Source organism: Terrapene carolina, unplaced genomic scaffold (genome assembly GCF_002925995.2).
Source record: "Terrapene carolina triunguis isolate 2854851 unplaced genomic scaffold, T_m_triunguis-2.0 Scaffold58, whole genome shotgun sequence".
Lineage (NCBI taxonomy): Eukaryota > Metazoa > Chordata > Testudines > Emydidae > Terrapene > Terrapene triunguis.
The window spans coordinates 47,394,911-47,408,977 of NW_020664409.1; the positions used below are offsets into that span (position 1 = coordinate 47,394,911).

The 14,067-nt window shown below is 41.3% G+C and overlaps 1 protein-coding gene across 1 annotated transcript in view; it reads right to left on the reverse strand.

Annotated features, from left to right (window-relative positions):
• Window positions 1–14,067, reverse strand: part of ATP6V1H (ATPase H+ transporting V1 subunit H) — an 86,839-nt gene that overhangs the window by 30,391 nt on the left and 42,381 nt on the right. The window contains exons 10-12 of the mRNA XM_026662024.1: window positions 8,679–8,857; window positions 7,318–7,443; window positions 2,649–2,750 (exon numbers count right to left, since the gene is read on the reverse strand). Of these exons, the coding sequence (XP_026517809.1) occupies window positions 2,649–2,750; window positions 7,318–7,443; window positions 8,679–8,857 (407 nt within the window). The remainder of the gene's footprint in view (window positions 1–2,648; window positions 2,751–7,317; window positions 7,444–8,678; window positions 8,858–14,067) is intronic.

The following is a 14,067-nucleotide window of genomic DNA, read 5'->3' on the forward strand; positions in this document are numbered from 1 at the left end:
CATACTGAAATCCAAGTGTAACATGGAAGGAAATGGACCATTAAGTGTAATTGAAACATTGCTTTAAAGATTGTAAGACTTGGAGAGAATATACTAAAGTCATATTGAATAAGGATTTCATTGGTGATCCCATATGTGCCTTACAAAGAACAAGCTGTTATTCCTGTTTTAAAAATCTGAGCAAGGCATGACTTTTAGTTTGTATTTTGGAGAGTTGGCCTGTTTAGATTTTTGAACCTAGAAGACATGACTGTACTTGTAGTATTCATAAGTTAACATGTAAGAAAAAATATTCTATTATTAATGTGATTTTTTTTTAAACTAGGTGGAATGACAGAGTTATTTTCCTGTACCCTCTCACTTTAAAGTTTGAAGCTCTGCTGAAAAAGTCAAAAGGACACAGCTATGGTGAGCAGGGTGTGGTGGTAACAACGTGGAGTGCTCCTGTAATATTTCAGCAGTGGATTTGTGCACACAATTTGGTTTTGGATTATGGAAAAAGTTTAGTAACGTATTCCTGTTTTAAACCCCAGTCTAGGAGTATAACATACTGACCACACCTTCTTGTCTATTTTCAGGCAACATTATGGATTGTCATCTCTTCCTGAACTATCCACAGAAAGTCTACATTTCTTTCAGCTCACAAGTAAGCTAATCAACAAACTTCAACATTGCTCAATACATATGGTCAGCTGGCCACATCTGAACAACATACTTGATTTGTTCTTGTACTTTAAGAACATCTGCAGTTCCAGTAGGTAAGGTAAGATTACAGAGGCTGTCAAATCCTCCATACTTCATAAGTTCCCTTCCCACAAGTACACAGTGAAATCAGTTACTAAAGTTTTAATGAGGCTTTGTACACTACCAGTCAGGGACAGTGCACCAATCTAAATGCACCAGTAGTCTGTGCCAAGAATTCTCTCTCACAAGACTAGAAAATTTTCCATTTTCTTATTTAAGCCTCGTCAGGAAACCAGTAACAGCTCATCATTTCTTCACAGGGGAATTTTTTTTTAAAAAATGACTTGTATAGCTAAGTATGACTGGAAGAGATGAGAACTGCAAAAACCCATCAAGGTCTGAGAGACAGAGGCCACAAGCACCTCAGATCAGGATAAGCAGAAGTGACTAAACAGTGACTAAACTAATATTACATGAACAGAGCTATAATATGGTGTGACAAGATGGACGAGGCCCCTGCTGGAGGCCTCAGGGTCCTGCCACACCCAATCCAAGAGAGAAGCAGAAGAGAAGTACTCCAAGCAGCCTAGATTGGTTGCGAGGAAGCAGCCAATGAGATAGGCTGCAGGGAGCAGCCAATCAGGGTCATATAAAAGGAGCTGCAGAACACAGCAGTAGTCAGTTGCTGCCTCGAGCTAGAAGAGAGAGGACAGTTACTAGTTGGCTGAAAGAACAGCAGGACCATGGAGAGCTCAGTGTGGGCAGGGATTGGGAGAGCAAAGAAGGAGCTCCTGGTTGGCTGCTGGGACTGATCCTAAAGACAGTTGCTGGCAGGGACTGCGGGAAAACTAAGAAGGAGCTCCTGGCTGGCGTCTGGGACTGAGTAAGGACTGAGCCCAAGGAGGGCCACAAGAAGACAATGTCTCCAGAGAAGAAACCCTGGGGATATGGCCCACACCAGGACCAGAACAAGTTAAAATCTGCATACCCAGGAAGGGGGTTTGTTCTGTTTCACATATAGACACTGTGTGAGACTTAGATGGAAGGCTGAGTTACTGAAAAACTGCCTGAGAAGCCACTGAAAGGGATCACCATAAACTGAAAGATTGCAGACACACCTAACCAGAAAGCAGACCAGAAGGGAGTGCTCGCAAAAGCTGGGTGCCACGACCCCTTACATATGGTCTTTTTTAAAAAGCCTCTCTGACAGTACAAACCTTGTAACCCTTGGGATATCTAAATCTCACCTACCAAGAGACTGCAATATTCTGAACCTGACCCTGCAGAAATGTCACTTTTCAAGTGACAGGGTTGTAGCTTTCATAGAATTTGTTGCTGACAGACCATTGTAAGATTTTTATTTGTTTGCCTAATATACAGAACAACAGCTTGTCTGCCTTCATACTATGTCAAGGATATTATGTGTTTCAGGTAAGTTATGTAGTATTTCTGCATATTTAAATTTCTATGTATTTTCTATTGGTACTTTTTACATGAAGTATGGTATCAGAACACAGTAGTTTCATTTATCACCAGCAATATTTTATGAGAAAACAAATCTTAGTTCAAAAGGAACTAAGAAGCTGCAAGATTTTTTTACTAAAGATTCTCCATGACTATTGCAGGAACAATACTCTGGTGTTTATAATGAAATTCTGATAAACACTTTAAATATACAGCAAGTCTATGACTGAAGTGATTAGAATAGCTACTAAATGCCTGAACAATTTTCAAGAGCTCTTCAGATATATTTTCTTCACTAATTAAAAGCCCCAGAAAGCGAATTAGTTTATTGCTGACAGGATCAAACAGCTATTTAATATTCCCAATAACCTATTTCATAATTATGTTGGGGCAAGTCGCAGCACTTGTTGTACAATTATAGTGTTTATCAGGTTAAGTGGATACTCCGCCACCTTGCCAGTAAGCATGAGAGACAAAGGCAAAGAAAGCTTTTTGCTTACCGCTTCCCTCGAGGATAGTGTCGTACATATTCGCCCACATCATGAGCAGCTACAGCTAGGACTTGCGGGTCATCAGAAACCTCCAGAAGCTTCGTCAGGATTCTACAATAGTATTTTAAACAATCAGATGCTAATTACTCTACAAAGTGCTAATTTAAAGTAACTCTATTTCAGAGACCATAAATACATCATGCATCACCTGTACTGTAAAACTGGGATTATAACACAAACAAAAAAAATACCTCCCAAGCAACAAATTGGAATTAAATAGCAAAGACCCTATCTACTCTAGGCAAAAGGACATTGCAACCAGTGCCTTGAGCTTGCAGCATCTGTACACAACAGCTGTCTCAAGCATTTTATACAAAATGTTGCTTGCATCACTAGACTGCAGCACCTGCAGTGAGAACTTGAGCTCAAGTCCAGCTGTACCAGCCATGCTTATGAAATTCAACAGTGTGGAGAAGAAACCACAGAAGTTGCAGGTCCATAAGCTCTGCTGCTGCTAACTCCATTCCATGATGAAGTGCATTCTGTAGGCAAGCTACCCCGAGAAACAGTTTTTGGTGTTTCAGGACACATGATTCAGAAGTCCCAGAATACATCATAGCTATTCAGCTTGCTGTCTGTAACATGCCAAAATGGTTCTATCAGAACTGTTGTGTGGTTGCACTTAACTGCTGTCAACCAACTTTCATGCTCTATCCCCCACAATGGTTTCCTTGTTTACTAGAGGATACCCCAGTGAAAAACACAGGCAGAATTTTAAACAGAACAGAATGAAAATCATTGCCCATTATTGCAAAGAATTGAAGTGCATTCCAAGAGTGGAGAATTAGACATGTTATTGAAGATGGAGAGTTATAGCATTTTAAAAAAAACTTTCCAATTGTGATTTTCTAGTTTCAAAGACACCATTAATAGCAAAGAAATATGCATCCTTTCCCGTACTTATCTACTGTACTTCAGCAAGTAACTCTGGTTCTCTTCAAAAACCAAGATTATGAATGAAATACCACATCAGAATCTATTAGGATGCTTGTTACTTATTTCCTTAGCGTGACAAGAGAGACAATTCTGTACGTTTCATAAAGAAGAAGGGATTACTCAAACTTCAACTCAGTATGCAAAATAAAGATAAGTAATTTGAAGGCAGTTCAACAAGAAAGCTGTTTACGAAACAATAATAAAAATACAATTTGACACACACAATGATAAGGAGGTCAGAGATATGGAGGTCTATCATTCAAAGGTACATACAGAAAATTTCAGATTGACCCAATATCAACTGTTTTAATCCCTAACCCTTCAGCTTCAATCTATCCTCCCTTCCTCCCTGCCCCCCTCCAAAAAAATAAAAATAAAGAAGTCTGGGAAACAGACAGACTTTGCAGTATACGTTCAATTTCAGCAGACTTGGGCTCTGTTGAACCAAAGGGTGTGGCAAAAATTCCAGAACCAAGGATCCATCATACTGAGAATTCCCTGCCCTCATGTCCCAGCACATATAAATAAGGTCTGTAAACTCACATAAGTAAGACAAAATGGATTTGTCAAGAATAAATCATGCCAAACCAACCTAATTTCCTTCTTTGAGGGGATTACTGATAAACTAGTGAATGGGTGGGAAGCATATATCTTGATTTTAGTAAAGCTTTTGATAGTGTCCCCACATGACATTCTCATAAGCAACCCAAGGAAATGTTGTCTAGATGAAATTACTGTAAGGCGTGTGCATCCCTGATTGAAAAACGATACTCAAAGAGTAGTTATCAATGGTTCGGTGTCAAACTGGGAGGGCATCTAATGGGATCCTGCAAGGGTTTGTCCTGGGTCTCGTGCTATTCAATGTTTTCAATAATGACTTGGATAATGGAGTGGAGAGTATGCTTGTAAAATCTGTAGTGATACCAAGCTAGGAGGGGCGGCAAGCACTTTGGAGGACAGAATTAGAATACAAAGGGACCCTGATAAATTGGAGAACTGGTCTGAAATTAACAAGCTGAAATTCAATAAAGATAAGTAAGTAGGAAGGAAAAATCAAGTGCACAAATACAAAATGGGGACTCAACTGGCTAGGCAGCAGTACTACAGAAAAGGATTTGGGGGTGAGAGTGGTCATAAATTGACTATGCGCCAACAGCATGACACAGTTGCAAAAAAGGTAAACATTCTGGGGTGTATTAACAAGAGTGACATAAGTTCAGCAGGAGGTAACTGTTCCACTCTACTCAGTACTGGTGAGGCCCCAGCTGGAGTATTGTGTCCAGTTTTGGATAGCACACTTTAAGAAAGATGTGGACAAACTGGAGAGTCCAGAGAAAAGCAATAAAAATGATGAAAGGTTAAAAACACAGGGATGTTAATATCCTGAGAAAAGAAGACTGCTAATGGTCTTCAAATATGTTAAGGGCTGTGATAAAGGGGACTGTGATCAATTGTTCTGCGAATCCACTGGAGGTAGGACCAGAAGTACTTGGCTTAACCTGCAGCAAGGGAGATTTAGGTTAGATATTAGGAAAAACTTTCAACTATAAAGGATAGTTAAGTCCTGGAATAGGTTACAAAGGGAGGTTGTGGAATCCCAGCATTGGAGGTTTTAAAGAACATGTTAGACAAATACCTGTCAGGGAGGGTCTGTCTTCGTCTTACATCAGTGCAAGGAAATGGACTAGATTACTTTGAAGGCCCTTCCAGCCCTACATTTCTATGATCCTATGAAAACCTACATCTTTAATTACACCCAGAAATTAACTGAAAACCAGTCCACCCTGTGAAGGATAGGGGCAGTGTACCCTGTATGAAGCACAACTAAAAGCAGGCTTCTGTACCTCATTATGTGCAACCAAAATTTCAAAGTGGTCTTCAGGTGTAGCCTACATCCAAAAGAAATAGCCACCGCTTTTTAGCCTATAGCACATTGAGTAAAATAGCCACTGCTGCTATTGGACATCCAGAAATAACACTTTAGTATCATAGTAATGAGCGTGGCATGAAAAAGCAAAATAGAGCCATAAGGACAAATGAGCATAATTTTGGTTTGCAATCCTGAGCAACAGAAAGGTAGGCAAAAATCTCCCATTTTCTCAGTGTCCTTCTCCCATACTTCTATCATATATAGGTTCCATATTAGCTTACTAGCTCCTATCCAGGCCACAATCTCAAGTAGTCACCAAGACAGCAGATCAACAGGACTGTGCAGTGGATGGAAGATGTAAAGTTGGAGATCTTCTACACAATAAAGGCACCACAGGCCACACCATCTGGCTAGCACCCCCACAACAGACTGACATGCAGATTGAACAGGGTTTTTTGTTTGTTTGTTGAGATACTGGGGTCTTTCCTCTGGAAAAGATATGCCCTGAAAAAGCCTCCAAAGAGGAACTCAAGGTTTTGCTGGCCATCATTTGAAAGAAACACTGGTTTAAATTATTGAGCATAGCCCAAGGCACTACCAGAACCTAAATTAAATTAAATAAATTAAAATTAAAAATTAGCGAGAGACTTTAGTAACTAGGAGTCATCTGCTTGAGTTGCAAATTCTGCTTCCTCGAAGATTGCTCAGAATCAGACTAGAGTGTCAATCTTACCAAAAGCAGAGTGAAAATTTGCCCTGGCATGAAACACTGGTTTCTGTAAGTGAGTCAAGACACTCCAGACACCAACCTGCCTACCACTGGAAACAGTTCTGCTGATTGGGACTTTGTCTCCAGCACAGGATCTACAAAGTAATGACCGCTTGCACAGCCATTGTTAGATCTCAACTTGGCCAGGCTCACACCATGTAGCATCATGTACTCCAGTCATCTCCCTGCTTTAAACGTTGCAATCCAGATTTATACAACATTGACATGGAGGAACAAATAAGAAGAAGGGGCACTTTGACACCACGCTGTCAATGGTAAAGGACACAATCAAAACGACTAACTAGGCAACTAACAGAGCATTCACAGCCATCTAAAAATCCAACTTTCTTGATTGGCTTCTGAAAGCCAGCCAATTAAATAGATAGGCCCTTAGCTCCATCAGGAAAGGTGGGCTCCAACTTCAAAATGGTGCAAGTCCTTGTCACATACTGACAAGGACAAGTAGCTGCACTATTCAATCCCACCTCAGAAACTGGATCAATAGTGTAGAGTGTAACATATTGAGCCAGAGGTCACACAGAATAATCCCACAGCTGTAATGATATCCTCAAGCTCATCACCAAAAAATGGTATTTAGAAGAGTGATGGAATGCCTGACAAAATTTTAACTAAGGTAAGGTGAAGTCAGACTTTTGGACTGTATTAGCTGGTATTTCTTGTGTATTTAACTGAAATAGTTTAAAAGCCACCATGTGTGATACTGCAAGTGAATTAAGATGGGTTTTGAATACTTTCTCTATTACATAATCAACATAAGTACCTGGCTCAGTTAATGAAATACAAGCAATTCAACTTCTGAGCAGATGATTCCCATTGCTAAAAAGCCACATACTTTAAACAGTAATATGTTCTGACCTTCTCTTCTCCCTAGGTAACGTTTCTACAAAATTAAATTACATTACTTAATGCTCATATTGAAATAAATACCATAGTACACTTGGTTTAAATTTGAACACTGAAAATATACTTTAAAGAACAGCATGAAGAGAGAATCAGAATTTTATGAAAATTAAAGAACTTACTTCAATAGCTCGTAATTCTTTTCATTTAATCTCACAGCATTCTCTCGCCAAAATTTCTCAGATTTGTGTACAGGACTCCATTCCAATCTTCCTGACTTGAGCTCAGAACTGTACTCATCAAATGAACTAGAGTGCAAAAAACACACGGTGAAATACTAGTTTCCCATGAATGGGCCTTTAACAGTACATCAGAAGCTCTACTCCTTGAGAGAGAGTAGGATTTGTTATGACAAACTTGAAAGTCACAGTTCTTTACAAATCTGTATCAAAATTCTGATTTGGATAAATTGTTTAAAAATATTGGTGGAACATCCTTAAGCAACATGAAAGTGAGCACAGGTTGAGGGGAGGGAAAGAATATCTTTGTTTGAAGTCCTCTCACTTGGCCCACTTCAGAAACTTAAGATTTAGGCCTGATCTACACTAGAAAATTAGGCAGGCACAACTACATTGCTCTGGGATGTGAAAAAAATCCATACCCAAGTGGCATAGTTAAGCTGATTTAAGTCCTTGTGTAGGCAGCACTAGTCGACAAAAGAATTCTTCCATTGACCTAGCTACTGCCTCTCGGGGAAATGGATTACCTATGCCGATGGAAGAACCCTCCCATCAATGTAGGTAGTGTTCACACTGAAGCGCCACAGCAGTGCACTGTGCCATTGTAATGTTTTAAGTTGCAGGGTTAAAAAAAAGCATTCTCCCCATACCTCTACTTTACTTTTACACAGAACATAATCTTAAATTTACTGATCTGAAATATAAAATGTTTTAAAAACTCTCTAGCAATCCCATTTTATTCATAAGTGAACTATTCTCCTAAATATGGGATTACAGATCCCAAGAAAAAAATCCATTAACAGTACACATTTAGGGACAGCTAAACTGCTTTGTGCATTTGTTAGTGGTTACTAAAGTCTAAAAAGGAATTCCTCTGACCAGGGATCACAGACCCAACTTAGAGATACAAGTTATAGTCTAAATTATACATCCAGCATAAGTTGGGATAAATGACTCACTAGTGTACACGTGTTCATTTGGCATTCTATGGGTCTACACTAAGTTTCATATTTTGAAAGTACCGAATTCGGCTCCAGTGCAAGCAGATGCAACTCTTGTTGAAAATCCTGTCTATTAAACTGTCAGTTAAGAAGCACGTGTGCATAAGCATAGTAGATTTTTCTAGTCAGATACATGACAGACATCCAGTTAGAAACTGGATCTTTCATATACTGTCGGGAAGATATGGTATACCAGAATACCACCAGCGTATCTACTATTTTCTGTTTTAAAACATAATTAAAATAAATAAGTTTGCCAGTATTTCAAGTGACAGGTTTAAAAACTCATACTATAAAATATACCTAAGATCCTGGACACTCTCACCAAGTTTTTCCAGTAGAAACTTAATATCCTCACTTATGTCTTCATCATCATATTTCTGCTGATCCAAGTTCTCTAGTTGCTTCAGAATTTTGCACTGGATCATAGCGAGAGCATACTCTTGGCGAGTTTCTCTTTCAATAGATTTTTCCAAAAGATTCTAGGGAGAAAAAAAAAAAAGGTAAAAGTTGAATGTAAATAATCTTTTACAGTTTAAAAATGCTACTCTTAATTACAGATTTATCTTTCTGCAAATATCCTCTAAGACTAATTTGAATTATGCAAGAAGGTCTGTAGTTTCATCAATAGTATTAATCATTTATTAAAAGGCTTGCTTGAGAGTGCAATATTATGAGCGGACAAGGATTCCAACATATTTTGGCCCTAATTTTCAGTTAGGTTAGTACAATTACATGCCCAAGAGTGCCTGTCCAACAGCATGAAAGTGACCAGTTTAAATTAGTTCCTATATAACTTTCTATATAAAGAGAAATAACTGGGCAACACAGTATGGGGAGGAGGTGACCAGCCCTCTGTGGAGAAAGAAGTGGTTCAGGACTATTTAGAAAAGCTGGATGAGGACAGATGCGCTGCATCCGAGGGTGCTAAAGAAGTTGGCGGATGTGATTGCAGAGCCACTGGCCATTATCTTTGAAAACTCATGGCAATCGGAGGAGGTCCTGGATGACTGGAAAAAGGCTAATGTAGTGCCCATCTTTAAAAAAAGGGAAGGAGGAGGATCAGGGAACTACAGACCAGTCAGTTTCACCTCAGTCCCTGGAAAAATCATGGAGCAGGTCCTCAAGGAATCAATTTTGAAGCACTTAGAGGAGAGGAAAGTGATCAGGAACAGTCAGCATGGATTCACCATGGCCAAGTCATGCCTAACCTAATTGCCTTCTATGACAAGATAACTGGCTCTGTGGATGAGGGGAAAGCAGTGGACATGTTATTCCTTGACTTTAGCGAAGATTTTGATATGGTCTCCCTCAGTATTCTTGCCAGTAAGTTAAAGAAGTATGGGATGGGCGAATGGACTATAAGGTGGATAGAAAGCTGGCTAGATCATCAGGCTCAACGGGTAGTGATCAATGGCTCCATGTCTAGTTGGCAGCCGGTATCAAGCAGAGTGCCCCAAGGATTAGTCCTGGGGCCGGTTTTGTTCAATATCTTCATTAATGATCTGGAGGATGGTTTGGATTGCACCCTCAGCAAGTTTGCAGATGACACTAAACTGGGCGGAGTGGTAGATACGCTGGAGGGTAGGGATAGGATACAGAGGGACCTAGACAAATTAGAGGATTGGGCCAAAAGAAATCTGATGAGGTTCAACAAGGACAAGTGCAGAGTCCTGCACTTAGGACGGAAGAATCCCATGCACTGCTACAGACTAGGGACCGAGTGGCTAGGCAGCAGTTTTGCAGAAAAGGACCTAGGGGTTACAGTGGACGAGAAGCTGGATATGAGTCGACAGTGTGCTCTTGTTGCCAATAAGACTAACGGCATTTTGGGCTGTATAAGTAGGAGCACTGCCAGCAGATCAAGGGAGGTGATCATTCCCCTCTATTCGGCATTGGTGAGGCCTCATCTGGAGTACTGTGCCCAGTTTTGGGCCCCACACTACAAGAAGGATGTGGAAAAATTGGAAAGAATCCAGCGGAGGGCAACAAAAATGATTAGGGGGCTGGAGCACATGACTTATTAGGAGAGGCTGAGGGAACTGGGATTATTTAGTCTGTAGAAGATAAGAATGAGGGGGGATTTGATAGCTGCTTTCAACTACCTGAAAGGGGGTTCCAAAGAGAATGGATCTAGACCAGGGGTCGGAAACCCCAGGACGCGAGCCGATTTTGAGTGGCACGCTGCCTGCCCACTGAGAGGAGGAGGAGGAGCAGAGGGGCCGGAAAGCGCCACGCTGGGGGAAGAAGGGGGAGGAGGGAAGCTTGGCTGCCGCAGGACCAAGCTTTGCCTCCTGCCCCCGCAGGGGAGAGCGGTGGGGGGGAGACCGGTGGGGGGGGGGGGGAGGAGGCAGAAGCTTGGTCCTCTGGCAGCCACGCTCCCCCCCGCCCGCGTTTCTTCCCACAATGTGGTGCATTCCGGCCCCTCCTCCTCCTCCCCCGCCGGCGACGGAGCCGAGCCGAGCGGCAGCATGCTCGCTGCTCCGTAGAGCAGGCAGAGAGAGGTAGGGATGGGCCTTAGGGAAGGGGGTGGAACAGGGCATATCCCTCCCAGCCCCCTGCCCTGAGCCGCTCAGGGCAGGGGGCTGGGAGCACCCCCACGAGCCGAGCACCCCAGCCTTCTGCCGAGCACCCCAGCCTTCTGCCCTGCATCCCCCACACCCCCTCCAGCCTTCTGCCCTGCACCTCCACACACCCCCCCCCCCACACCCAGCCTTGTGCCCTGCACCTCCACACACCCCCCCCACACCCAGCCTTGTGCCCTGGAAGTGGGCTGAGCAGGCTGGCGGCGTAAGATCAGCATTTTAATTTAATTTTAAAGGAAGCTTCTTAAACATTTTGAAAACATTGTTTACTTTACATACAACAATAGTTTAGTTATATAATATAGACTTATAGAGAGAGACCTTCTAAAAAACGTTAACATGTATTACCGGCACGCGAAACCTTAAATTAAAGTGAATAAATGAAGACTCGGCACACCACTTCTGAAAGGTTGCCTATCCCTGATCTAGACTGTTCTCAGTGGTAGCAGATGACAGAACAAGGAATAATGGTCTCAATTTGCAGTGGTGGAGGTTTAGGTTGGATATTAGGTGGTGGAATCTCCTTCCTTAGAGGTTTTTAAGGTCAGGCTTGACGAAGCCCTGGCTGGGATGATTTAGTTGGGAATTGGTCCTGCTTTGAGCAGGGGGTTGGACTAGATGACCTCCTGAGGTCCCTTCCAACCCTGATATTCTATGATTCTATGATAACATTTTAGAAAACTAAAGACAGGCCTTGCAATGCATAGTTCACATCTGAATCTAGAGGTCAACTTCCTCAAAGTCTGGGCATATTCAGATCAAGGATTTTAGTTTAAGCCCATCTCTATTAGTAAGAAGAGTGCTGGCATAAGCACATAGTGCAGCAGCCAGTGATTTTATTGACTCCCACTATCAGTTCATTATCTTTCATTCAATTTAATCAGGTTCAAATTATGCTATTCAATCAAAGCCAGTCACTTTTTACTATGATAATGCACATTATCGATATAAAAAAAGCCTTAGTGAGCAAAAGCCATGTTCATATGAATAGGTCATAATATCTTTCAAGAGCAAGGGAAGTAATTACCTGGAGAGAGAGAGAGAGAGAGAAAGAACACTAACTGGACCACTGATTTAATGTATGCAGTGTTTTAGGTGTGCAGATCCCAGGGCATTAGAGAGACACGGTGGATGAGGTAATATCTTTTATTGGACCTGAAGAAAAGCTCTGTGTAAACTCAAAAACTTCTCTCTCGCCAACAGATGTCAGTCCAGTAATTTAGTGACATTTCTACTATAATGTTTCTCAATACTTTGCTTAAAGAGAACAATGTCAGATTTATATTTAGGGTTCTTCAAACTTCCTAGACACGAGTAATATTCCCTTTAAATACAACCATAGAATTTTTTTTTAATTACTCTCAGGTTCTATTGCTGCCTTCAACAGCCAAGCACAACCGAACTGGCTGAAATGGGGGAGAAGGTACTCCCACACCCTCCAATTTCATGATCTGTCATCCTTTACATACAGACAGCTGAAGGAATGTCTAGGCACAGATGGACAATGCAATTCAATATGAATTTAATTTATTTCTGATACTTTCTTCCCCAACTTATAACCTAAAGCCTGGGGTTTATAGATGTGATACTTTACTGCTCTCCAATTTGTAAAAGCTCAATTTTGCAATCAGAAATACCAAAACTGCTGAAGACACGCAATGAATTATGGACGAGAGGTTGTATTTAATTTATGCAGTCCTAGAATTGTCAGCAGGGTCCAGGTTTGCAAGAAGACACTGTCTGTATCTCCTGAGAAGACAGTGTTTGATATATGATGACTGGGTGACTGTATACTTCAATTATTAAAAGAGAAGATTAGATTTAAACATGTTTAAAAAAGTAAAATTTTGTACCTTTTTGCTTCAGCCTGAGAAAGGATTATAGCAGCTAAAGAAGAGTTTATTTCTGCAGGTCAATAGCATGGATTAGTCTAAGAAAGTTAGAAACAGGAGCTCCTTTTCTGGTATATTAACCATTCAAGGATAAAGAAACTCGGTGGGTCAGAGGACTGCACTGCCTCTGGAGTACCCCTTCCCCAGCCAGTACATGATTCTAAGGAAGGTGGGAGTAAATCCCACCAAAAAGGTGGGGAAAACATTTTATAGTAGCAAAAATCTAGCAAGTAACCACAACAAAGGCAGGTTGCTATGGAACTGGTGACGCAGAAGTTTTCATGTGCATAGTGGTCAACTAACGTTACCACAGGAATCTTAACATACTTTTTTGTACTTTAAATCCTTGAGCTCTTTAAGGAAGATTCACAAAAACTCCAAACATGCACTTCCTGGAGACAAAAGGTATGTTATTGGACAATCCTAAAAACAAAAGGTATGTTACCAGACACCTAGCATAGACTGAACATCCTTCTCCCATCCAGACCTAGAGACTGAGGTGGAGAGAATCTGAGGTGAACCCTCTCTGCAACAACAAAAATTGGTGGCAGCGGTGGGATCGTTTTAACCCAAAAGCCAGTAAGAGATTTTTTTTTTCCTTCTAGCTGCTTGGAGAGCAGAGCTGAAGGTAGATGCATATCTTATCTCTCCTTGCCTGAAGGCAGAGGTGTTAAGTTTTTTTTAACAAGGGGCTTTGTTAAGAGAAGGGTTCAATCAGTGAGCAAACTTTAAACTGGTAAAGGCAATTTACAAGTTGAATTGTTTTTTTTTTTTTTTTTACATCCTCGGGAGTAGCTTGTTAGAAAGTCTCTGTTAACTCAGCAGCAGCCACAGCTAAGTACATCCCAGTTTCAGTCAACTGCAGAGGGGGTGACCCAGCACAGGAAAACCAGGAAAATAACTACCAAAGAAGAAAAAGCTAAAGAGGAGGCCCACAAGAGAGCTATGGAGCTGAAAGAAAAAGAAATAGAGCTGAGAGACAGAAAAGAGAAAGCCAAAGAGGGGGCCCACAAGAGAGAGATGGAGCTGGAGAAAGCCAAAGAGGGGGCCCACAAGAGAGAGATGGAGCTGAGAGCCAGAAAAGAGAAAGCCAAAAAAGAGGCCCACAAAAGAAAAATGGAGCTGGAAAAAGCCAAACAGGAGGCCCATGAAAAAGAAGAAAAAGCCAAACAGGAGGCCCATGAAAGAAAAGAAAAAGCCAAACAGGAGGCCCAT